Genomic DNA, 24,672 nt, shown 5'->3' with positions numbered 1-24,672 from the left:
TTTCAATACTATCCTGTATCAGCCCTGGTGTTTGTTTCCTGCCGTTTCATTTACTAGTGAAAAAACCCTGACACCACCAACTTTGATGAAGCAAAGCCCATCCGATTCAGCTGTACAGGAATTCTAACAACTTAAGCCTACCCTACAGCCGTAGATCAAGCAAAGGAAAGCACAAAAACAAAAAACAAAAAAAAACCTAAAAGCCAACTTTAACCCCAAGACTTCAGATGCTAAGGAGATCAGGTGGTGGTGACCGTGGCGCCGGTTGCTCCTCCTCCTTGGTTTCCTTGCCGGGTGTTTCTTCCGAAGGCCCCGGTGGCGGCGGTACAGATCCTTCATTGGTCGATGAGTCCTCTCCTGGTTTTGGCTTTGGGAATTCGGCGAGGATCTGAACGACTTCCCTCATCGTTGGGCGCTCGACGCTTTGTTCTTCCACGCAGAGCATTGCCACATGGAAGACGTGAAGCACTTCGTGAAGGGGAACCGTTGAAAGCCTTGGGTCCAGGATTTCAGTCACCGCCTCCCTGTTAGAATCCGTCATCTTTCTCACCCATTGGACGATGTCGACGCCGTCTCCAAATTCCCCAACAGGCTTTCTTCCGCTTATGAGTTCCAGGAGGACCACTCCGAAGCTGTAAACGTCGCTCTTCTCATCCACCTTCAGAGTGTAGGCGTATTCTGTACATCCAGATGACAAAATATTTAATTAGTACAAAGTAGAAACCTTAAAAATTTCACGCCAAGTTCGATCAAAAAGAAATAAATAAACAAAAAATCTAATGCCGCTTAACAAGTTCGCATGAATTGCTGAAGCAGAACAGACATAAAGTGAGAACAGGTAACTCTGCTGGAATGGTTCATGGTCTATTTACTGGATTACCGAATATCCTAGGAAAAAGGTAAAAGCTTTCATTCGAGTTATTTCATTTTAACTGGTACCAAAAGCCGGATTAGTTCACCATGAGAAAACTAGAACAGAACAGAGGGAAACAAGTGACAGACTTAAAAATGGTTCCAGATAGCGCATGCTCTATTTGCTGTGGGGTTAAGAAACAGATTGAGAAAAATTCCTCATGCATTAGTTGAAGTTTGCTGAGAACAGGTATTAACATTAGCAGAACTAGAACAGAAACAAAGGGACTGAGGTAACTCTTTCGAGCACAGAGGCCATCTCATCCTCACTAAAACCTGCCCTTCCATTAACAAAGCAATCACTGTATGAATTTCGCACCCAAATTAAATGAAGACCCTGCAGCTTAACTGAGAATCTTAATATAAAGGATGAAAGGAATAATACCTGGAGCAATGTATCCGTAAGAGCCAGCGATAGCCGACATGCATTCAGAAGTACCGGAGTCCTGCAGGAACTTGGCGAGCCCGAAATCAGCAACATGGGCTTCAAAATCGGAATCCAGGAGGATGTTGTTCGACTTCACATCGCGGTGGAGGATCAAAGGGGAGCAATCATGGTGGAGATAACAGAGGCCCTTCGCGGCTTCCACGGCGATCTTATACCTGGTGTCCCATTGCAAATGCCCTCCTTTCTTCCCGTGGAGAACCTCCCCAAGGCTCCCATTTGGCATGTACTCGTAAACCAGTAGCTTGGTTTCGTGGTTAGAACAGAAGCCCAGCAGTCTCACGATGTGCCGGTGCCGGATCCTGCCAAGAGTCTGAATCTCCGCAGAAAACCCGTGGTCATGTGATGAACCCCGGCTCATCGCCGGGAACCTCTTCACGGCCAGTTGCTCGCCGTTGGGCATCACACCCTTGTAGACGATGCCAGCCCCTCCTTTCCCGATGATGTTCTCCTCCTTTAAACAATTCAAAACATCATCGCAGGTGAAATCGAGACGCTGGAAAGCTGTAAGCTTCCATGCTCGAGCTTCGCTCGCCTTCTTCAAGGACCGAGCTTTGACAATGGCAGCAATGGCGAAGGCAATGGAACAGATGAGCAGGCCAAGGACAAGCAAGAGCTTGAAGGAAGCAGAGAGGGAACCTTTCGAATGAGATGGACGCGAGTCGTCGGAAATTCCAGGCCTGCAAGGCCCGAGAATGGGGCCACAGAGGTCGGCGTTGCCAACAAAGGATGTGGCATTGAAGTAGCTGAACTGGCCGGTGCTCGGCACCAGGCCGGAGAGGTTGTTGTAGGAGAAGTCCACGGCAGTCAAGCTCTGCATTGTGGAAATGGATGCCGGAATCTTCCCCTCAAGATGGTTCCTCGACAAGTTGAGGTAATTCAGGATCCTCATTCCGGTGATCTCCGCCGGGATCTCGCCTGAGAAATTATTGCGGCTGAGATCGACGAATGTTAGAAGTTTGCACTTGCTGATCTCCGGAGTGATGGGGCCGGAGAACCGGTTGCCGCTGAAGTCCATCTTGGAGAGCTGCTGCAGCCTCCCGATCTCCGGCGGGATGCGGCCGGAGAACTGGTTCTGGTTGAGGAGGAGCTTCTGAACGCCGGAGAATTTTCCGATGGATGGCGGGAGAGCGCCGGAGAGGCGATTGTTGGAGAGAATGATCTGGCCGAGCGTCGGCGAGATCCGGGAGCCGGCGGTCTCCGGAAAGCCACCAGTGAGAAGGTTGTCCTGGAGCTCAACCTGTGCGAGCTTCGGCAAGCCGAAGAGGCCACTGGGGACCGATCCATTAAGGTAGTTCTCCCCCATCCGAATCCGACTGAGGGATTTACACCGGCCAAAGGATTCCGGGATGGATCCGAAAAGGAAGTTCCCGAGGGCGATTAGTACTTGGAGCTGGTCGCCGGAGCAGAGATTCGGAGGGAGGGAGCCGGTAAGCTTATTGGAAGAGAGGTCGAGGAGCTGGAGGCGGCCATTCATACCGAGCCGGCGGGGAATCTCGCCGGTGAAGTTGTTCTCCCAGAGCTGGAGCACCTCCAGCCTCGGAAGATCTCCGATTAAGTCCGGGATGGCGCCGTGGAGCTTGTTCCGGAAGAGGTTGAGGAGGGTGAGGTTCTTGAGCTCGGCGAAGGTCCGCGGGATCTCGCCGGTGAGGACATTGTTGGAGAGATCCATGGACTTGAGGCTCCGGAGCTTGCCGAGCTCCGGCGTGATCTCGCCAGAGAGGCCGTTCACCTGGAGGAACAGGGTGTCGAGGTTCTGGAGGTTACCGATCTCCGGCGGAATCTCGCCGGAGAGGCCGCAGTTGGCGGCGTCGAAGCGGACGAGGGCCGTGATGTTGCCGATGGCCGCCGGGAGGCCGCCCTGGAAGCTGTTGAAGTAGCCGATGTAGAGCTCTCGGAGGGTGGTGACGTTGCCGAGCTCCGGCGGGATGGGGCCTCCGAGCTCGTTGCCAGAAATGGCGAGGTACTCGAGATGCTCCCAACGACCATACTCCGGCGGGATGGCGCCGGAGAAGAAGTTGCCGCCGAGGTGGAGGTGGCGGAGGGCAGGGAGGTCCGCCACCTGGACAGGGAGGACGCCGGTGAGGTTGTTGTTGTAGAGGTCGAGGACGTGCAGGTTCTTGAGGCGGGAGAGGGCGGAGGGGAGGGTGCGATTGAAGGCGTTGTTGGAGAGATTGAGAAAACGGAGGCCGGAAAGGAGGGAGAGCTCCGGCGGTATGGGCCCGGAGAGCTCGTTGGCGGCGGCGGAGAGGTGAAGGAGGGAGCGGAGGCGGGAGACGGCGCGGGGGAGGGGGCCGGAAAGGTTGAGGTGGGAGATGTTGAGGGAGACAACGCGGCCGGCGGCGTCGCAGGCGACGCCGGACCAGGCTTGGCAGTGGTCGGCGGTGGCGTCCCAGCCGGCGAGGGCGCCGGATGGGTCGCCGAGCGCCGCCTTGAGGTCGAGGAGAGCGCGGTGCTCCACCACCCTTCCTCTGCCGGAGGCGGCGGCGGAAGAGCGAAGGGCAGCGAGGAAGAGGAGGAGAAAAAGACAGAGCAATCGCATTTTCTTTGTTCCGTTTCTCCGGCTGCTTCGAAGTAGCGAGAGTAGAGAGTTGTCGGTCGCTCGCTTCATTCTCACGGCGGAAAGGCGTGGGGGTTTTTATGGCGGCTTTTTCTGGGTTATTATTGGGGATTTTTGTCGCGTTTTGTTTTCTAACTCGCGCCTTTTTTGTCGCTTTGTTTTTTCCTCGTTATCCGATCGAGGATGGCCGCGCCCATAATTTTTTTGTTTTTTTGGGTGGCTGCTCACACTAATTTCGTGTGAGCACAGCCAAATAGATCAATAAAAAAATACTATACAGTAGTAAAATAACATAAGCAAATTTAATTTAATTTTTTTTAATATATTAAACAACAAATGAGACGGTTCGGGAATCCAATTCACTTAATAACGGATCCTCTGCCTTTCTCTCTGCCTCGCCTCCAGTTCAATTACCGCCCAAATTTTTTTAAAAAATAATCGCAAAAGAAAGCTTATGGATATATAATTGCACCTTTTTTTTTTGTGATAGATATATTTCTAAGGTTTCTTGTATCGAATAAATAATAACAGATATCTATTTATGTGGTAAAAATGATGGTGGTGCGTTTATCGATTGGACTTGAGAAGCCATCGGGATGCGAATATGGTATCCTTCGGATACGATGGATAACGGGGTTGACGGGACCATTTAATTCACTTCAGCACGGGCTGCATGGCTTAGCTGGTGAGCTGAAACAGAGAGAGAGATATTAGAGATGTGGTTGGATGGGATAACAGGGATAGGGAACACGGAAGCTACAGTGTTCAGCTACTCCTACTCTGTGTGTGTAAATGAGTGAAGAAATATTTTGGAGCAGGGTGATCTCGGACTTTCTCAGGTAAGGGCTATCAGTGAGAAATATTTTAGATTTACTTTGTTTTGGACTGTTTTATAGCTTCGCTTCTGGGTCTACTTCTTTTACCCTTCTAGTGTTAGGGTCCATTATTAAATGTGATTCAGAGAAATAATGACGTCTTGTTTTGGGGAGTTAAAGCTTGGACCTTCCTACAGACCGGAGAGGTCATTTGGGATTCCCACTCTGGTGCCCTAAGGCATTTCCTTATCCAAGCTACTTCACTGATTTAACAGTGAAAAATAATTGGATGAGTGATGCCAAGGCTCGCACAAGCATGCAGAAGAATCTACTGAAAAGTAATAATTGGACCTTGGTCATATATGAGATGGTTGTTAAACAGAGATGGAGCATGATTTGCATGCTACACATAAAGGGAAGCATAGATGGGTGTGATTATGGGAGAAGAAGTATTATTTGTTGCAATTCTCTCTCATAAGTACATTCTTATTTTGAGATGATGCTAATCTTGTTCCTTTGCCTCAAGTAAGATATGAACCGGACTAGGGTGTGTATTAATTAAAAGAAGGTTTCGGTAGCATCTTAGGATGTATAATTGGGTTCATTCTACAACTATTAAAGCTAAAGAGTCTACACAAGGCGGTTTGTATTGAAAGAGTAGATATATAGGTGTATTACACATTCATGCTTGTACACCTTCGTCGTAAAATGCTTTAAATGTGGATGCTTTTAAAATGCTTCTATATAACTCAAGCACTTAGTGTTTAAAACAAGCTAGAATACGGGTTGCTTGGATCGAGCCATAGCAAGAATTCTCCAAAGTAGAGCTTAATAAGATCTTATGCGTGGGATATTCATGTAGGTTGTGTACATGGATAGCTTACTCGATAGGTTTTAGTACAAGTCCCTAATGTAATCACGAGTAGCCTTGTATGCATTATTTTAGATGAAAATAAGAAAAATTAAAATTGGAGACATGTTAGATATAGACAAGCATACAAGTCAAATACAACCATGCAATAGAATACCAAATAACCACTTTTAGATTATGTAAGCCTCAAAAGAAACATCAAACAAGGTCCACACTTGCATGATAATATTTTATTTCAATATTGATGAAAATTGCTACAACCTGCCTTGCAAAGATCCGATGTCTTGATAGCAGAGATCTTTGGAAGTATTGACTACCTAATATTCCTAAATCTCCAAATCTCTATACATCTTTCCTTTTGGCATGGGTGAGATGGCTTCCAATTGCTACTTCAAAATTTCCCCACTCCATTTCTAAGCTTCCAAGGACTCACTACAGTTTTCTATTCCAACCAAAGAAACAATAGGACCAAACAAATTGAGAAGGTTGGAAGCCAAGTTATTAGGTCTTCTTAAGGATGTGAGATAATCAAGTACCAAGATATGGCCCTATAATGGCCTCTGATATATTCGGAGGACCAACTATGGTTTCTTCTGATTCATTATCTTACCAGCTTTTGTCATGATCTTGATTTCTTTTTGGTGTAGTTTATAGTTACGAAAGCAGTGGAAATGCAGGTGGTTAGTCAATAAAAGTAGTGGAAGGTGAGGAAGCCATGATTCCTTTGAAGTGGAGGTCAAATTTGGTCCCAAAAGGGGCCGTGATGATAGCGGCACAGTGAAAGGAGCCCCTTGAAGGCCCGCACAGTGCTGTCTCTCTCCCCACTCTCTCTGGCGTAATAAAGACCTGAACCCAAAGTTTTTAGTCTGGGTCACTTCAACCAGTAATGAGTAAAAAGCACAGTGGTCCCCAAGGAGCCCAGCAAGCCCAACCTCCTCCCCTTCTATAGAAAGGAAATGACGAGATGACCCCATTTCAAACGAAGCCTAGTCAACAGTTTTTGCACGCGTCGACTGTTTGGCGAGGGAGGGACAAAGTTCCAGTTTTTTTTTTCTTTCAAAAAATATGCCACAAGTTGAAGAAGAATCTGAATAATTAAAAGTTTGATAAAATTATAAAAATATAGCACCGGTTGCTGCCGGCAATTGGTCTGACCCAGATGCTGAGCGAAAGATATGTTGGGGGACTTGGTGTTGTGCTGTTTGGGTCGCATAACGCTGCAATTCAGAGTGGATTGTTGTGTTCGGAATTCTGGTCCATGACTGAGCTCTAACCTGAGTGTGTGTGGTGAAGATTCTTTCGATATCTAAGACAGAACGACACTCAGGGATCAGAGAAGGTTCTCAGTAGTCTGTTAGGGTACCAGAGTACTTACCTAGAAGGTTACTCGAAAAATGGATTCTATAGGCAAAGGCGAGCGCATGTCGCTCAGAAATTTAAGCACATGGGTCGGCCAAGATTGGCAGACCTCCGCACATTCCGAGAATTAAGTGCAAGCATTTCATGTGCGGATCACATCTTGTCTATTTTACTGGCGCAATTTCAGAAATCGTTTAGGATTATGACCAAGGTGTCGTCAGCTATGAAGATTGTTTTGAAATTCAAAGTTGCACACGCATTTCTAGACACACCATATGACAGGCTTTATTTGTCGATTCAAGGCTTACATGGCGGGCTTTGGTTGGATGGCTATTCGTATGAGTTGTGGTCGGTTCCGAAGCATATATATATATATATATATATATATATATATATATATATATATATATATATATATATATATACATATATATATATACATATATATATATATATATATATACATATATATATACATATATATATATATATATATATATATATATATATATATATATACATATATATATATATAAAATCATGCGAAGATATTTTGTTTTTTCTTGTTTTTGTGATGAGCAAGGCAGAACACAAGTAGTTACAGCATTAGCATATCCAACAACAACCATCGTTGGCTTAACAAAGAGATTTAAGTCTGGAGGGAAAGCTATGGATTACCAAAAGAGAATCGTTGAGGAGAGGCAAGATATCCTCTGTGTTTTTTTGTCCCGTAATGAATCAGAGTCCTCTTTGCTCCATTGCTTACCATACTTCGATAGGATGACTCTCAGATGGCTATCAGATTTTATATAATTTGCGAGTCAATCGTGAATATCTTATCTTAAAAAATCATGACATAAATGCATCATTGAATATATATCATGTCTACAAATACAAAATATCATTCACAATTACGAAGAACTTGGAAGATATTGTTACTAGCAATAGGTCAGCACCAAGCTGGCCATCTAGTCTTCGTCTTCATACTCACAATACAAGCTTCGGGATAAAAGAGGCTTTGTTTAATGTCCTAACTATTGGTTCCAGGGAAAGCAACATGTGACTTTGGGGAAATTGGAAGCGAGATTTTGTCTATGTTATTATTATTTTATTCTACGAGTAAATTAACTTTATTAGCTTGAAGATAGTAGAACTTGGAAATCCGTGCTGCTATTATTCTGATCAAATTAATTAAGTGCACCTAGATGGTTAAATTACTGTACGTGAATGCATGCACTGTTATTGATATCATTAGCATTAAGAAGGTAGCTTTGGGAACTAGGTTTGTGGATCTTTAATGGTGGCGTGCTTGTCTACTTTGTCTGGGATGCCAACAACCACATGACCATACTTTGGTTCCATGACTGACCCTTTACCAACTACTGCCCTTCAAGAAACGCTCATTCCAACCACTTTATACCAGCTTGAGAATAACCAAATATCCCGGGCAGTTGGGCTGCCCTTCAGTATCATTCAGTATAAGATCCAACTAGAATCATTGACATCCATTTGTTGCAGACAAGGATTTTTAAGTATGCACCGTGGATGCTGTGAAGTATGAAGTGATTAATCAAGTAAGAAAGAAAATAAAAGAAACATTAGCTTCGGCTTTCATCTCGGACGAAGCATCGGTCACATTGATTGTAATTGGCTTAGCCAATGTAAATCGATACATGAATATACCAGTATGATGTTCCAAAGGATAATGTTGTTATCTTTGTCATTATAATTAGGTCAAGGTATTAGGATAATCCTTTAAGAATGTTGTTATCTTAGTCCTTTAAGAATTTTTCAGCCTTGTATATTAAACTATATAAAGCAAAATGCCAGTTCAACTTGGAATTGTTTCTCCTGAGATAGCTGATAAAAGCTGAAATGATCAGCCTTCACAAACCTTAAAATAGTTCAGCACCACTGAAACTGCTTACTGACCTTTTCCTCAGCAGTTCCATGCGATTGTAAAATCAAGCCATCCACCCAGTCTCTCTCTCTGTCTCTCTCAATAGTAGTGCCACAGCTGACAGCAGTTTTAGTTAGAAGATTTTGATAATCCTAGACTCAGATGGAAATTAACAAAAGACCTAGTCTATGTCCATGTTCCAGTGGCATGACCCTGGAGTGGACACAAAACTTATGATGCTTTCCCTGAGCTTGCAGTGGACCACTTCTGAAAGTGCTAAGTGTATGCCACAGGGATCCCTGATTCAGGTCCTGACCTTTTCAGAAGGAGAATGAAAAGGGACCATGGCAAAAACGGCATGCATCACTACACAACAAGAGAATGAATATGCACCTTGAAAACTGAAGTCGCCAACGGGACGAAAACACAAAAATATGGGGTGTCCAAACAGAGAGATGAAATGGCCACCTCCATCACACTTCGGGTTAATGAACAGATAAACTAATAGTTTGATTGTAGGTAATGGTTATGTTGTCACACTAGTTAAAATAAGTAATCAAGTTCCTCTTCTTGTTTGGGCCTTTGCCGGTGGAAACTGTGGAACTAAAACTTCATAAGAAACCTCAGTTGCATTAACTTGGTCATATGGAAGGACAAGTTGCAGTCACTAGTTTTTTTTTTTTGGCTAAAACAAGCATCATAGCAGGAGTCACACAAATAAGCCACATGCAACCAAGCAGCAGAATAGAATTTAAGTTGCTGCAATAACAGCAACATGTAACCTAGCTATACAACAAAACACAGTTATTAGCAACCATCTAGGCCGTTAAGTGCAGGGGAGATCACACTGAAATCCAAGCGACGATAGAATTATTTGGATCAAGCACACCATATGCCCATGAATTGCACAAGAGTTTGGAAAATTATATTGTACGTTGAAATCAAGCAGCAAAAACCTAAGTCCATCATTATATAACTGTGACAGTAATCCTATCAGAGATGAATTTTTGATATCACATTTAGCAAAGAGGGATCAAGCTGAAGATTTCTCTAAAATCAGTAATTAGGACCGGCAAAACTTGGAGAGAGCAACAAGTCATATGACTTACAATGGTAATTTTTTTGGAGAAAGGCCTCACTGGCATTTGCACACTACGTCAGAATATGTTTAAATTTCCAGAAAATCATAAATAAATACAATGATTAAAAAGAATAACTTAAAATCAAGGATGTTGCAAAATATATGAAATGAAAATGAAAATATTACCATGTATCAGGATTCAGGAGTTCGTTGCATGTCCAGACTTTGAAGCAGCAAGCAATGCAGCTCCAATTACACAACCATCACCCGAATGCTCGATTATAACATTGTCCAAATTTCTTCCATGAAGCATCATCTTCACTCCATCATGCAGATATGCTCTGAACAGTCTGTAGTGTTCATAGAGTGCTCCCTCCACCATGACCACACTCTTCTTATCAGTTCCATCCCTTTTAAGCTTCTTTAGGATCCCTACTATAGCGGCACCAGCCAAACGAGCTCCACGTTTTGCAACAATATCACATACCTCAACAACAAGTTGTCTCATCCTTACAGTAGTATTAGGAATCTGATATCAAATAAACCCAGATAATATTAGAGAATATCTCTAACATACTAGCAAATATGAAATACCATTACAACTGACAATTTAGAAGTTGTTATTTCCTTGTAGTCTGTAGAAAATGGTGACTTAATTGAGATGCTATGGTCATGTGCAAGAGAAATAAGAGGGCCCAACTTTAACCAGGATACAAGTGATGAGGAAGCCATTGAAAAAACTAATGATGATGATGATGTAAACCTTTAAGGGACTGTTTCGGTGATGTAATGCCCATCCCGGTTATAACTAATCGGATGAGACGGTTGCTTCTTAAGATGGTTGAGGAAGGAACTCAAAGGAGAATAGAGAGATCAGAGGATGCTTGGGATCTATTTATCCCTATTTTTGAAGGATAATGGAAATAACCTTGTAGGTGTGTTCCATTATCCCTATAAAATAGGGATACCATGTGCTCGGTCTCCTCTGGACTCCTCCAAGTTCTTCCTTGGTACTCTACCCTATGGAGAAACTCCAAGGATGTTTGATAGATTATACCTGTATAACAGGTTCGGCATCCTTACAGAAAATAAAGAATGACACACAAATTTGTAAAGCTGACCTAATAAACAAAAGTTAATACAAAATGGAGCAACATGCCATCATTACTTAAAAGTTAGCAATTTTACAAAATAATTATGCCATGAGTAACGTCAAACTATAACCATACCATGATATGGTTAAAGAAAAATACTCTCAACAAGACATTGGTTCAATTTGAAAGTGGTATACAGGCACACTGAAGACCCGTTGTTTTAGAACCTGATTTAATCAGTGTGAATTTCTTGGTTATGCATGATACTAAAACCCATCTCAAAGGAGAAAACATGCAGAAAGCCGAGTTTGCTTTTTAACACCTAGTATAGTGTAAACTCCAACATTTTCCTCCTATGACCTAACAACAAGGTTTCATTCTGGGTAAAGGTTACGTACCCCCAAACATTCCTCCAATTTCTCTCCAACAAGGCTGAGATCCTGTGATAAGTCTTGATGCATGGAAGCCACATCAGGAGTTCTGCAAGCACAAGTATATTAAGAATTTAGTAGTCACATTAGATCATAAGGGATTTGACTTGTAAAACAGCAGAAAGAAACAAAATAAATTATTAAATCCAGTACGGCAAAGGCAAACTGTCTACTCAAGCAAAGAAGAAAGTGGTTGGGCCATAAACTTTAGCAAGCAGAAGTTACATGCTGGGAATTAGTACAAGGATCAAAATGGAAATGCTAATTTTTTTGATTGGTTACTGCATTATAATTTGTTGTTTTGTTGTTGACCCTCATGTGTGCTTTTAAAATCAGTCACATTACTTGGTTACAGACAGTCATAATGGCCTTCTTAGTACACTCCTACACTGGAGAAAGTTGAAAGTTCTACGACTTCTGCCTAAGAGCAGTGTGTCCTGATGGCTTAATCGAGCATGTCCTAAATATGTTCATCAGAGAACCAGTAGGTATTCTAGGACATACTTGATTTATGTCACCCAGCCCAATGGACTCTCAGTTTTATTATTACAACCAGAAATGCTCTAAATCTATCTAGCCTAGATCAGAGGAACTGTTCACAATTATCATGTATCCTCTATGAGCTAGCAGGAGGCCAAAATCCTGTTTCTCAAGACATCATTGAGACAAGGGGTTTTGAAAACTTTATTGTTGAATACTTGTGAAGCTGATTGTTTACTCATGTAACAAGCCACTTTCATGACAGGCAAGAAAATTCAAAACATCCCATGCTATGGAGCTAATAGAAACTTTGTTAACATCATGATAGAAATGGATCCATCTTTAAGCTCTATCAAATGGGATTTTTGTATAGTATAAACTGAGTCTGGGATTGGCTAGGAGCTTTTTAATGTGTACTACTTTTAGACCTTTCTTTGAAGAGCTCAGTAGCAACTCTCGCATGAGTTGGTTTACCTTCAAAAGGAAATCGAGTCAAGTTGACCTACTCTCTCCACATGTTCTTATTTTTTATGCAAGAGTTCTCACTAGATTTTAAACAAAATATGATGAAAGTGTCAATGGGTACAAGCTATATCTATAAGATCCCAAAAAAACTCAATTAAGTAATAACTGTGTACTCTTTGCGCCGGCCATTCAACTAAAAGTGCCCAGTTAATAAGGTGATGCTTGATTATCATCTAATAGTGAGCAATAGGTCTTACTTCTTTATGTCTTGGCTATTTTTCGCTAATACAGAACCACAAGTAGCATCCAAACATCTTGACATCATGGAAGATGGCCAAGTTCTCAACTATTTTTGAATCCACATCAGAAGTAGGCACAATACTTTTGCTAATTTTAAGCTGATGATAGGATGATTCATGCCTTTATGCTTTTTCTTGCCTGATCATATCGATTTAAGTGTTCTTGGCAAAAAATTCTGCTTTCTTCTATCTGATAAGTCAATTTCCCCATTAATTTGGACAAGTTGGATGAAGAGTTTCTACATTCTTCCTATGTTTCCATCGCCTCAACATGTGCCATGAAAATTAATTTTATTGCATGTAACAGCGAGAAGTTTATGAAATCAGTTCCCAAAACATGAGCTTCCAATCTAGGCATTTCGCACTGTAGAACTGAGCTTCTAGAAGTGACAAACATAATAGGTTCAACAATGGTCAATTATGATTGATAGTATGTGGTCTTTCATGTTCAACAATGGTTAACCATATGTCATTATGGCAACCGTGCTCAAAAATAGTAGCCAAAGTCTACATATGGTTACTTACAAGGAGTGATTCCAAATCCTTTACAAATTGAAGTAACTTCATGAAAATGCAATGAAAATATATAAATTGCATCAATAACTTGACTTCATTTAAAGACCTAAAGTAAACCACTTAGATCCCATACTTCTGGATCACTTTCATGGAATCAATAAAACCTCAGTGTCATCTTTTCTTTTCACTCTTGATTCATATGTATTCTGTCCCATATAACCTATCTGCCTCTATCTAATTTGTGGTACATAAACAAACCTGCACACATACTTGATGCAAAACTAAACCAGACAAACTATAGTCCATAAGTACATATAGAATTATAAAGTTGTAAAATTAGAGTTACTGATTAGATTAAATTATTATCACAGTCCAAATTGTTTATCATGAAGTAATAAAGAAAATTTAAGACCATGAGTTTGTTGTCAGAGCATAGCTCTTCACCCAATTATGAGGGAAAGTAGCCAACTCATATCACAACATATGAACTACAAAAGGGAAAAGGACATCCCAGTGTATGAGGCTCCCACCATTGTAGGGTTTGGAGAGGGTCAGATTTACACAGCCTTACCCCTCCATGCGGAGAGGTTATTTCAAGCCCGTGATATCCAGGTCACAATGGAGCAACCTCAATGTTGCGGTAAGGCCTGCCCTTATATGAGCTACAACAGAAGAAGGAAAAAGAGGGGAAAAACCTAGAATTGCATTTCTAGCATATTAAGTAAGCTACATGACTTCTCAAAAAGTAAAGCTACATGACTACTCCAAGTATATCACGTAAAAAATTAGGAGTAAAAGAGGGATTTTTACTCCTTTGAAAGTAAATAAATAATGAACTTAAGCTTTCTAGAAATACCTTAATAAGATAAAGTTAATAATCAATATAAAATTTTTAGGCACTCATCTTTGTCATACACCATGGGAAAAGCACAATATGATTCCTCTAACAGTAGAAGCATGCTATCCTTCCTTTCTTTTCTCCTCCAGGTTTGTTGTTAATTGAGCACATTGACAATGTTTCCATTTATTGTGATAGGATTTGACAGAACTTGCTCCAAAAACTTTACATACAAAATGATGTTCTAAACCTAATAGCTTGTTCCTCCAACACAAAAAATAACAGCTTATTATATTTAGAAATTGGCAATAACTTTGAGTGTTTTGATTCCTTACGCAGGGGAAAAGGGGGGCACACCTTAGCACAAATGGAATCCTAAGCTTCAAAGGGACAGTGTCTCCAAAGAGAGCAGTTTCTTCAGCCATTTTCAACAAAACCCTTCTAACAATATCTCCCAAATACATTCCAGAAATGAGCTTCTCAAAGACCTAAATATACAAAAAGGATTCAAGAATAAGGCAAATGAAGAATTTATTGTAGCTCCTAATTACAAGAACAAGTTTCTTACCTTCCCCCCAGGTTTGGGACTTTCAGCATCTATCTGAACATCAAATTCTGTAATAGGAAAATGAGAAGACTGGAAATTTCCCCATTCCATGTTGATGATCTGGAACAGAACGGAACAACAGCACAAAATGTAAGATAGTTTCCATCCTTTTGACAAAGAGATGCAACTTGAAGCCACTAAAAGAAGAGCAAATACTATTACAGATTCGGAGAGTACACCGACCATTACTCCCTGCATCGGATGAGGGCCTTGCCATTTGGGAATAGCATGAAGAGGCTCCATGTAAGCAGCATTTGTCCCCATCCCTAGGGTTACAGCAGCCATAGTGTCACTGCTGCAGTATCTAGCTCCACCAAATGCCCCAACTGTATCATTAACCTGACAAGGTGCTGACAGAGCTTTAAAAAATCATGGTGACTGCAGATATCTAATCAGCAAGTAATGCAGAAGGGAACATCGCCTATACATGTCATATTGTAGAGAGATGATAAACTAGAAATAATTTCAGAGAGTGAGATTTACCAGAAAAGAAACATGCATGTCCACACCATGTTTCTCCAGGGCCTTATTAATCTCTGCTGCAGCATCTTTTTCTCCCTGATTCCATTTATGAGGAGTCAAAACACAAATATAAGAAAATTACAAAATTAAAGTGAAAATAGTGCTCCTGGTTTTATAATTTTCTAAATTCAAAGGCTTTATAGGAAATCATTTAATATGCTAGTGGAAGAAATAACAATTATTAGCCTACTCTGTCATTATAATATTCTTTTCTTTGTTCTATTAGTTATTTTCAATCAACCTGAAATTTTTGTTACTATTGACACTTTTGTAAAGCAAGTACAATGTTAATGACTCAAACATGTGCGTGTATCAAGCATGCACAGTTAAATATTTAATCTAAAACATTATAATCAAGTAAACTAATGCCAGCAACTACACATAAAAAAAGCATAAGACAACTATATAATGAAAATATTGTGACATAACATGTCAAAAGAACTTTCAGAATTACGAAGGTAAGTTATGCTAATGACACACCTCAATGGAAATGCAAAATACAGTAATGGATGCCAAAGAATCATGAAGTGTTGCTTGTCACACTCACTTTCATATGATGCGGTGAGTTTTCCAAACTCAGACCCTAAATGTAAATTATTCTCTTGCATAAATCCTAAATTCTGGGAAAAAGACAGAACGTAATGTCAGATAAGACAACCGCTGTAGTATGCAAAATATGCTAGATTTTGTGAGACGAGGTATTCCAATTACAAGTCCCATTTTTTATTTTAGATAGGGGATAAATATATGTCTGTCAAGAAAATCAGCATACCAATAAACAAGTACAGTAATCACATAAACCCAGCAAATACAAACACATGTCAGTGGCTCAAATAGTCTAGGAACCAGGCTTGGAAATTGAAAACTCCAATTTTTTCGTGGTATGGTCATACCACCCTATCTCCCCACCTTTTCTGCTTAGCAAGAATAGGATTGACTGGCTGAAAGCAGTTTTTTTTTCCAGTTAACGCATCTTATAGTAAATAAAAAAACCTGATTTGATTCAAACTGAAGTGCTTTTATGCTCGGACTGAATTGGAACATATAAGCATTTAAAACCAGTCATGATTTTATATGAACATCAGAGTGATGGATGACAACAAAACAGATTAAATTCTGAAGTTTTAAGTACAAGCAAAACAAATTTAACCTCCTGCCAAATAAGAATATATTTCTGATAGACATATACAGGGAAACATATAGCTGATGATGTCCAGAATATAAAAAAACAAAGAGAACCACGATCTGACTGTGGTGTCCATTAGCTTTTCTATCAGATAAAACATTTCTGTGCATGAGTATAATGAAAAACATAAAAATTGCACATCTTTATCCTATGCGAATGTCTTAAATAGAGACCAACCAAGGAGCAGAAAGTGAAACTTACTGTCTCCTTGATAGAAAAACCATTTGTCCACTCAATTATGGTCCCATTTGATGCCAAATTTTGGATGACTGGAAATGAAAAGGTAACACCGATTTCTTTTGGTCTTCTATCTTGAATATTATAACTCAATTCCTCTGCTGAGATGAATTTTGATAGTTCTGCAGCAATAAAGTCATACAGGTCCTGAAATCAATGGACATAAGTCTTACTTATTTTTGCTGACTAGTGTTTTGTAACAAGGATATGTGAAAAATAAATCAACAGATTCAAAATAATTAAAGTTGTTATTCTTACCTCAGAAGTGCCAACCATTAAATTGGATGGCACAGGAACCTCTGCTAAATGTTTCTTGATGACACGAGCATCCATTCCTCCTAGTTGTACACATAACATACGAATTGTGGTTTGGTTGATTTCTAATCCATAGAAAAGCCCTTCTTCATTGCTTCATTTAAAACAAGCATTAAGGGTGAGAGGAGCACAGTCTCAACCTTCTCATATGAGTTACAACAATATCATGTTTCCATATGCTTCGAGTCATTCAGATGCTTTCTTAGTTTTGGAAAAATAAATGTAGAAGCTAACATAATTTTTTCTTTTCTTTCTTATCCATTTTGAGGTGAGTTTTTAGAAGTCATGTTGAACTAGCTACAGCTAATATGGCTAAGAATCTGTTGCATCTTTTTGAGTCATCATTGGAGGCATTATAGAGATTATGTAAAAGAAAATGACAAGGTCATTTTTTATCAGAAGTTCATGGAACATATTCTTCACAGTAAGGTTGCTTTATTGTGACTTGGATATCATGGGTTTGAAACATGGAAATAGACTCAAACTTAGATCCCACAATAACGGGAGCCTCATGTACTAGGATATGCTTTTATACTAATAAATATATTAGATGGTAATGATTGTGACAATAATGTATATTAGTATAGTAAATAATTGATTTAATTCTATAATTAAAATATGACCATATTATGATATAATTTCATATTACAAATTAGATATTGTAATGCAATAATATAGTAAGATACTATATCTGAGAAGGTTTGCCTCTTTTTACGAGGGAAAATAATTGCATCACCAATGGATACACCGGGAATGGGAAAAAGGTTCTTGATTTCCATTCTTGATAAGTAAACGTGACCTTAGAGTCTATAATACCGAGAGAAGCAAATGGTGATAGATAATGGCAGGTTAATCTTAATAGAAGGAAGTTCCAGAATATTGAGAAGCGGAAGGAAAAGCAAAGCCTATGAATCCTTGATAATAAATCTTCGATCAATTCTCACTACCATTAACAGATTAATTTCTTAATAGGAGAGAGCAATTCAAAGCATTTATTTTTCCAATCAAACAAGAGAAAGGCAAGTAGAATGAAAGTTACCCAGTGGGGAGGGACTCGAGTGGAGTGACGAGCATCCGGAGGCTGCTCCCTCCATCGGAAGAGAGCCCAGCCCTCATCTCGCTGGCCATGGCGTCGGCCACCTCCCACAGCCTCGTCACGGGCGTGTGGCACCCCTCTCTGAGCTCCTGAACGATGCGCTCCGCACGCTCCCACCGCCGCGCGCTCCGCCGGGACCAAACCAGCGCGACGGCGATCCCCCCCGCCGCCGCCGCCGCGACGGCGGCCGCGATCACTCTCTTCCTCATCTCCTCCTCCCTCCAATCCGACAAGGAGAGCAACGAAACAAGGGTTAGGGTTTTCGGCCCACATCTGTCTCTCCTGATGACCAGCAACGGCGCCCGCTTTTTCCTCCGATGCAGGGAACGGGGATTTCTCGCTTCCGTTTCTGGGCTCCGCATCGTGGCGAAAACGAGAGCGCGGGAAGCAGTTACGATCAGACAGTTATTAAATCAGATCTAACGGTTGGGGAGAATTAAAAGCTCGTAGACCTGTTAAAAGTCTACGAACAAATTATGCGACACCAACTCGAATAAATTATGCGACCAACCTTCCTACGTCCAGTATAGGGACCTCTTGTGCTCAATCCCATCGTGGTTACGAAGTTGGAGATTAGTTTCTCTTTCCTTTTGTTATCCCGGTGTAATAATTAAATAGAATAATTAATAGGTTTAGCCTTGTCAAGCTAGAATTTTGTCCTTGCCCATCCGATGGCTGGGCAGCTTAGAAAAATTTCTTCAATCTTGATGCAACACAGCTTCTTTTCTATTTTTTTCTCTCTTTTTTTTGCTGAAATAAATGATTTATAAAGTCAGGAAACAACAAATTTCGGAGCGCTTTAGATAACTCTCCTTCCTCAACCCACAGAGTAACTCTGGAGTGGCGGCCATAGATGAAGCCACCCAGTTCGCGGCTCCATTTGCTTCTTGAAAACATGCTTGGCCTAAAAGATCACACCATCACTCATCATAGCCAGAATATCTTGAAGCAAGGGACGACCCCCTCCATCGCCACTGGAGCCAATCATGATGGCTGAGTCGCCCTCCAGTATGACTGAGCTAGCCTGCAGCACTCGCCGAGCATGGCTTAGGCCGACCCATGCCGCTCTCAGCTCCGGAAACTAAGATGTCAAAGATTTGGCAGCCACCAGCAACCATCACCCTAGAGTCCAGGCCCTCGATGATAAAGCCATTACCTCTCCTCCTACCGCCATCAAGCATGCATCCATCGAAATTGATCTTGAAGAAACTCGAGGGTGGGGATTCTTAGGTGAAGAATACTGTCCGAGGTGCTACATGACTAGAGGGGAAGCTTCAGGTGCTCCGAGCTATCAAAAGTCCATATGCCATGTCTGCATGAGTAATCTCAGCCGTTTATAACCGGCACGCTCCACAACAAACCTTAGAGACGGACTACTCTCGTCGAAAGTCGACATTCCTAGCCAACTAGATCTCGTAAGTAGTGTAGGTTGCCCCAATAGCCCCCTGTCGTGTCTGGAGGGCGTCGACCCATCGATGAATCGCCTGTAAGAAAAGACCCAGTTGGCTCCAGGTATCCAGCGGGATCTCAACAAACCTCCGGACCCTCCTAGCTTGCTCGCACTAAAATAGGGCATAATCCACGGTCTTATCCACCTGGTAGTTTGGGCACTGGGGTTGATACCTAGTCCTCTTCTACTCAGCACAAATTTTGTTGGTAGACGCTCCTAGGCCACGTTCCACAAAAATAATGTCACTCGCAGGTGGAGGCCAAATCTCTAGATCCAAGCACAATCAAGCACTAGCCTATGCTCCCGCTTGAAGGCGCGGTAGGTATCTCCCACCCTAACATTGGTTCTACAGGACATGCTCCAAACCTTCACATCTGGACCAGCACACCCTAGGACCGAAAGCAACTGGACCCGCTCTGAAAGATGCTCTCCAAATAACTGCTGATCCTGCCAGCATCCTACTCTGTCCTCTCCGGACCAAGCTGATCACAAATCTGGAGTTCGTCCACAGCCTCGACACTGACCATAGTAGGCCAAATCTCAACGAAAGAGTCCACCGAGAGGTCCTTTGCCACATCTACGCTCTACCCATCACCAATCAACCATCTAATGTTCGCCAAAGTAGTGGGCATATACCTGCAAATCTCTCGCCACAGGTAGGAGCACCTCCGTTTGCTCAGAGCCGCCTCATCAATCCGCACCCAGCCATACTTAGCCTTCATCACCTGACTCCAAAATTTCTGTGGCTTAAGGATAAGCCTCACCGCATGATGAGCAATGAGCGCCTCTCTCTTCTCCAGAAGGGACTGCATCCCCAGTTCTCCCTCGTGGACCGGCATGCAAACCTCTCCCAGGCCAATAAATGCACCCCATGGCTACCTCCATGCGAATCCCAAAGAAAATTCTAAAGAAGCTGCTTGATCCCTATCAGCACAGTCTTTGAAACAACAGTATTGAACATGAGGTAAATTAGCATGGAACTCGAAACCGACCTGATCAACGTCAGCTTGCCCATCATGGATAGAGAAAACGCCCTCCAGCCCTCTAACTAGTCCTGAATCCGATGCACCAACCCAGAGCACTCCGACACTGGCAGCCTTCTCCTCGTGATAGAGACTCCGAGTTAGCTCCACGGCCCCCTCTACTCCCGCATCCCGAGGATCCCATTGATCTCCCGCCTCACCCACGACTTTGTCCTTGGACTGAAACAGATAGTGGATTTGTGAAGTTCACTTTCTGCCTTGAAGTCTTGCAATAGTCCACCAATATACCCTTGAGAGCTTGCGCATCCCTCACCCTCACCCTAACCAGAAGGAGACAATTATCTGCAAAAAAAAAGGTGAGAGATCGGCTGGACACCGGGGCTGGTGCATAGGCCTCCAGCTCCTAATTCCGACAAGCTGGCCGCATGCCATGGAAGAGCACGTTAGCACAGATAATCAACAAGTACAGAGACAAGGAACAACCCTGGAAAAGCTCGATGGTGGACTGGAAAAACGGTGATGGCAATCCATTGATCATAATGGAGAAACTCATACCCCGCACACGACCCAAGACCCAAGCTATCCCGATCTCTTCTTTTACTCCATTTCTAACCTCAAATAAATAAAATAGTTTGATCCATTGAAGGCTGAGCCCGCCAATGGTGATCGACTCGGAAGGGGGCCGACTGCAGACTCTAGATGCCAAACTAGGGCACTATTTTTAATTCTTTAGCTTTGGGGTTTTCTCTAAATCCAGAGATGGGGGTAAGGGAGACGGTCACGTTGCTGCTTCTTGTCTCAGTAAAGGACAGCCAAAAATTTTCAAACCTAAAAGAAGTGCCTTTCTGATCTTAGTATTAATTAGAATTGGGCAGTGATCAGAACCCACCTTTGGTAAATGTCTGACGGCAACTTTGAGGAAAGAATTCATGCAATGATCATTTACCACAACTGTGTCCAACCTTTTCCAGACACGAGCCAATCCATCCCAGTTATTACATCATATGAATTTAGGTCCTGAAAATCTAAGATCCATAGGACATTTCTTGTTGAGAAACTCTGAATTTGGTGCACCGCCTTTTTTTTCCGGCTCATAGAACACAGTTGAAATCCTCTGCCATCATGGCAGAAAGATTCAGAGTAAGAACTCTACTTAGTTCTAACCAATAGCTTTTTTCTATGAATACCATTTGTATTGGCATATAGTGCTGCTAATCTCCGTCACTACAAGAAAATAGGGTTTTGCCGACTCTTCTCCGCCAACGCTATCAAAAAGCGTCGGCGCATTTCGAGCGGGGGTCGAAATTCGACGACGCTTTTTGTTAGCGTCGGGTGAAATGTAGATACGACGACGCTTTAAAGCGTCGTCGGAGGCCAAAAGGCGCCCCACACCCTCTATCCCTCCTTTTTCCTCCCCGATCCCCTGCCTTTTCTCTCTCTCTCTCTCTCTCTCTCTCTCTCTCTCTCTCTCGCACGCAAAGCAAACCCTAACCCTTTCACCCAGCCGCCATCCTCCCCCTCCTTCCTTCCCGATCCAACTTGTTCTGCTTCGGATCCCCCTCCCCCTCCGAGCTTCGAGGACGACGGTGGCCGTCGAGAAAGGTGTTCTACCCGTCCGAGCTAAGGATACGGCGGTGACGGCGGGCGGGCTGTGGTCCGACGCGATGAGCGGCCATGGATGCAGGCAAATGGAGGCCCCCGTCCATCTCATAAGTTTCATCTCCCCCTCACCTCTCCATCCACCCTTGCAGCCCCATCTCCCTCCAAGAACTCCTCCTCCTCTCACCCTCCCCTCATCGGAGGCCCAGGCCGCGGTTCGTGGCATCCAAAGTTCGATCAGGCCCCGAGGAACGTTCGAAGGGCTCGGAGGCGGCTGGAGAAGGAGATCGTGAGAGATGAGTATGTTCTGATTTTTTAATTTTTCGGTATGTTCTTTCTAGTTTCTTTTGGCATCCAAAGTTTCATTTTAATTATTAATGGTTTTTTTGTTTTTCATTTTCTTGATTCTGGAACCCTGCAGATTGGCACATCTGAGGGCGATGGAGGTGGCCAAGGAAGCTGATGCTCTGCTCTCCTACGACCCCAATCTCCGGCTGCCCCTTTGGCCGTCGACGGCGGAGGCCAGAGAGTAGATCATGAGCATTTGGGACCAGGCCGACATAGTTAAGATCAGCGACGCCGAGCTGGAGTTCCTGACCAGGGAGGACTCTGTGGAAGATGAGGTTGCCATGAAGCTTCTCCTGGTCATCATCGGGGACAAGGGTACACCAAGGTATTTGCAATTCCCAGTAATTAGAATCAAGCTGGCTCTTCAATCGCGGGTTTTGTTGTGAAAGATGAGGTTGTCGATCTTGATTTGCAATTCTCAGTAATCTTCATAGGGGATTATTGAAGGGAAAAAGGAAACTTGATTCTGACAAAAATAAAGGGATTGGAAGATTGATATATGCTCTCTTTCCTTAGCATGTGAGAATGGCAAAAAACAAACAAGAACAGCGCAATTCCGTTCTTTTGATCTGATTGAAGTTTCTCTTAATGCAGTGGCTACCCCAAAGCAGATCAGAGAACTGATGAAGGTTGACGAGCTCACCAATGATCAAGTGAAGAGCCATTTGCAAGTAGGTTTGGATTCAATTTGATTGCCTCTTTGCTTCTTGCTTCTTAAAGTTTCATCTGGTTGTCATTTCTCAGATGGCATTAATAAAATGTTCTCTTATGCTGTTTCAGAAATATCGGCTACATACTCGAAGGGTGCCGAATGCTTCAGCGGCAGTGAACCGTCCTGTTGTCGTTATGGGAGATTTATGGGTTCCCCAGGAGCACTATTCTGCTTCACAGAAGAGTGCTTCCCAGTCTGGTTCTCCCCAAACCCCTCTTCAACTAGCTGGTGCTGGCCACACAATCTCCATTACTGCTGGAGATAGCTGCGAGGAAGAAGATGGGAAATCGGAGAGCTGCAGCTGGAAATGAGAGGAAGTGAGGCCTTAGATATCTGTTGAAGAGACTGACATATGGGAATCGATGTATAGACAAATCAAGAGTTCTACTGATACAATACCAGGGAGAAACCAACGGGTTTGGAGTAAAATTCTGTGATATAGAGGGAAGAGAGGAATAGCCATGCTGAGGAAGGGAGTTAAGCCAACAACCATCGGGGACACCAAGTCCCTGATGAAAAATATTTTTTTTTTAAAAAAAACTTGGGGCAAAGCCGACGCTTATAAGCATCGGCGTTGGTCTTTTTAGCGACGCTTAAAAGCGTCGCTAAAAGGCATCGCTAAAAATACAACGCTTCCCAAGAGCGTCGGAAAAAATTTTTTCCACCCCGGCATCGCCGACGCTTTGGTGACGCTTCTATTTGCGTCGGCGGTACTTTAGCCGACGCTTATAAGCGTCGCTAAAGGTCGCCAAAAATGCCAGAAAAAGTTGGTTTTCCTGTAGTGCGCGTATATTTTCATTTGCAATAACTCCATACAAATACTGATTTGAAGCATAAGTAAACTCAACATCACCCAATTCCTGTTTCCATGCGGCTATCAATTCTCTAGACTACCCTTGCGATGGAATAGCTTTGATTCTCCGGGATAAACCCAACCTTCTATGCAACCTGTCAATCGAATTTCCTTATAGACGAGTTTTGGGAAGAGCACAAATATTAAACTTATGCAAAGTAACCAGCCTCCAAAAATTTGGCAAGAACATGGGCTTGGCTACTCCTCCACAATTCCACGTTAAAATATTCAAAATGTAGAAACTGGGGAAGGGGTATACCTCCGGATTATAGTCCTCCAACCACTCTTTGTCCTCACTGTTATCCCGGTTAATGTCCTGTCCATTATTATGCTTGTTGCAAATATTCTCCATAGTTTCTTATGGCTATTCCATTGCTTCCTTTACCACTATGGATGAAGTCGTTTCTTCCAGTGCAGGCTTGTTAATATCTTTGCCACCTTTCGCACATTGTAATACCAAGTCCACTATTTCACCAGGCTTCGAATCCTCTTGTTCGTCGTTTCCCAGCGGTGGGCTTTCGGTGGGTTCGAACCCAATGACCACAGAGGCTAAAGTAGGAGATTAAGGATCTATTTGGATGACCGGACTAAAAAATCCTATGAGATTCGTGGATTGGACCAATCTAGCCAGAAAAATAGTTTCAGAATGAGCTGGCTTGAATCCTATAAGAAAAAAAAAATTTTAAAGACTTGCATGC

General features: G+C 42.6%; 2 protein-coding genes across 2 annotated transcripts; both read right to left on the bottom strand.

Annotated features, from left to right (window-relative positions):
* On the bottom strand, window positions 1-3,977 carry LOC103705430 (leucine-rich repeat receptor-like serine/threonine-protein kinase BAM1). The gene is made up of 2 exons (XM_039115710.1): window positions 1,298-3,977; window positions 1-678 (listed from the first exon to the last, which is right to left on the bottom strand). Exons 1-2 carry the CDS (start codon window positions 3,966-3,968, stop codon window positions 224-226), a joined length of 3,126 nt encoding a protein of 1,041 aa, XP_038971638.1. The 5' UTR covers window positions 3,969-3,977; the 3' UTR covers window positions 1-223.
* Window positions 3,978-9,963: 5,986 nt separating this feature from the next.
* Window positions 9,964-18,369, bottom strand: LOC103705431 (hexokinase-2-like). The gene is made up of 9 exons (XM_017842324.3): window positions 17,973-18,369; window positions 16,877-17,027; window positions 16,583-16,765; window positions 15,157-15,231; window positions 14,857-15,012; window positions 14,635-14,733; window positions 14,424-14,554; window positions 11,436-11,517; window positions 9,964-10,472 (listed from the first exon to the last, which is right to left on the bottom strand). Exons 1-9 carry the CDS (start codon window positions 18,236-18,238, stop codon window positions 10,143-10,145), a joined length of 1,473 nt encoding a protein of 490 aa, XP_017697813.3. The 5' UTR covers window positions 18,239-18,369; the 3' UTR covers window positions 9,964-10,142.
* Window positions 18,370-24,672: the final 6,303 nt, after the last annotated feature.

Source organism: Phoenix dactylifera, unplaced genomic scaffold, assembly GCF_009389715.1.
Source record: "Phoenix dactylifera cultivar Barhee BC4 unplaced genomic scaffold, palm_55x_up_171113_PBpolish2nd_filt_p 000007F, whole genome shotgun sequence".
Classification (NCBI taxonomy): domain Eukaryota; kingdom Viridiplantae; phylum Streptophyta; class Magnoliopsida; order Arecales; family Arecaceae; genus Phoenix; species Phoenix dactylifera.
Note: the sequence above shows the minus strand (reverse complement) of the source record. Positions and strands in the feature narration are given on the sequence as shown.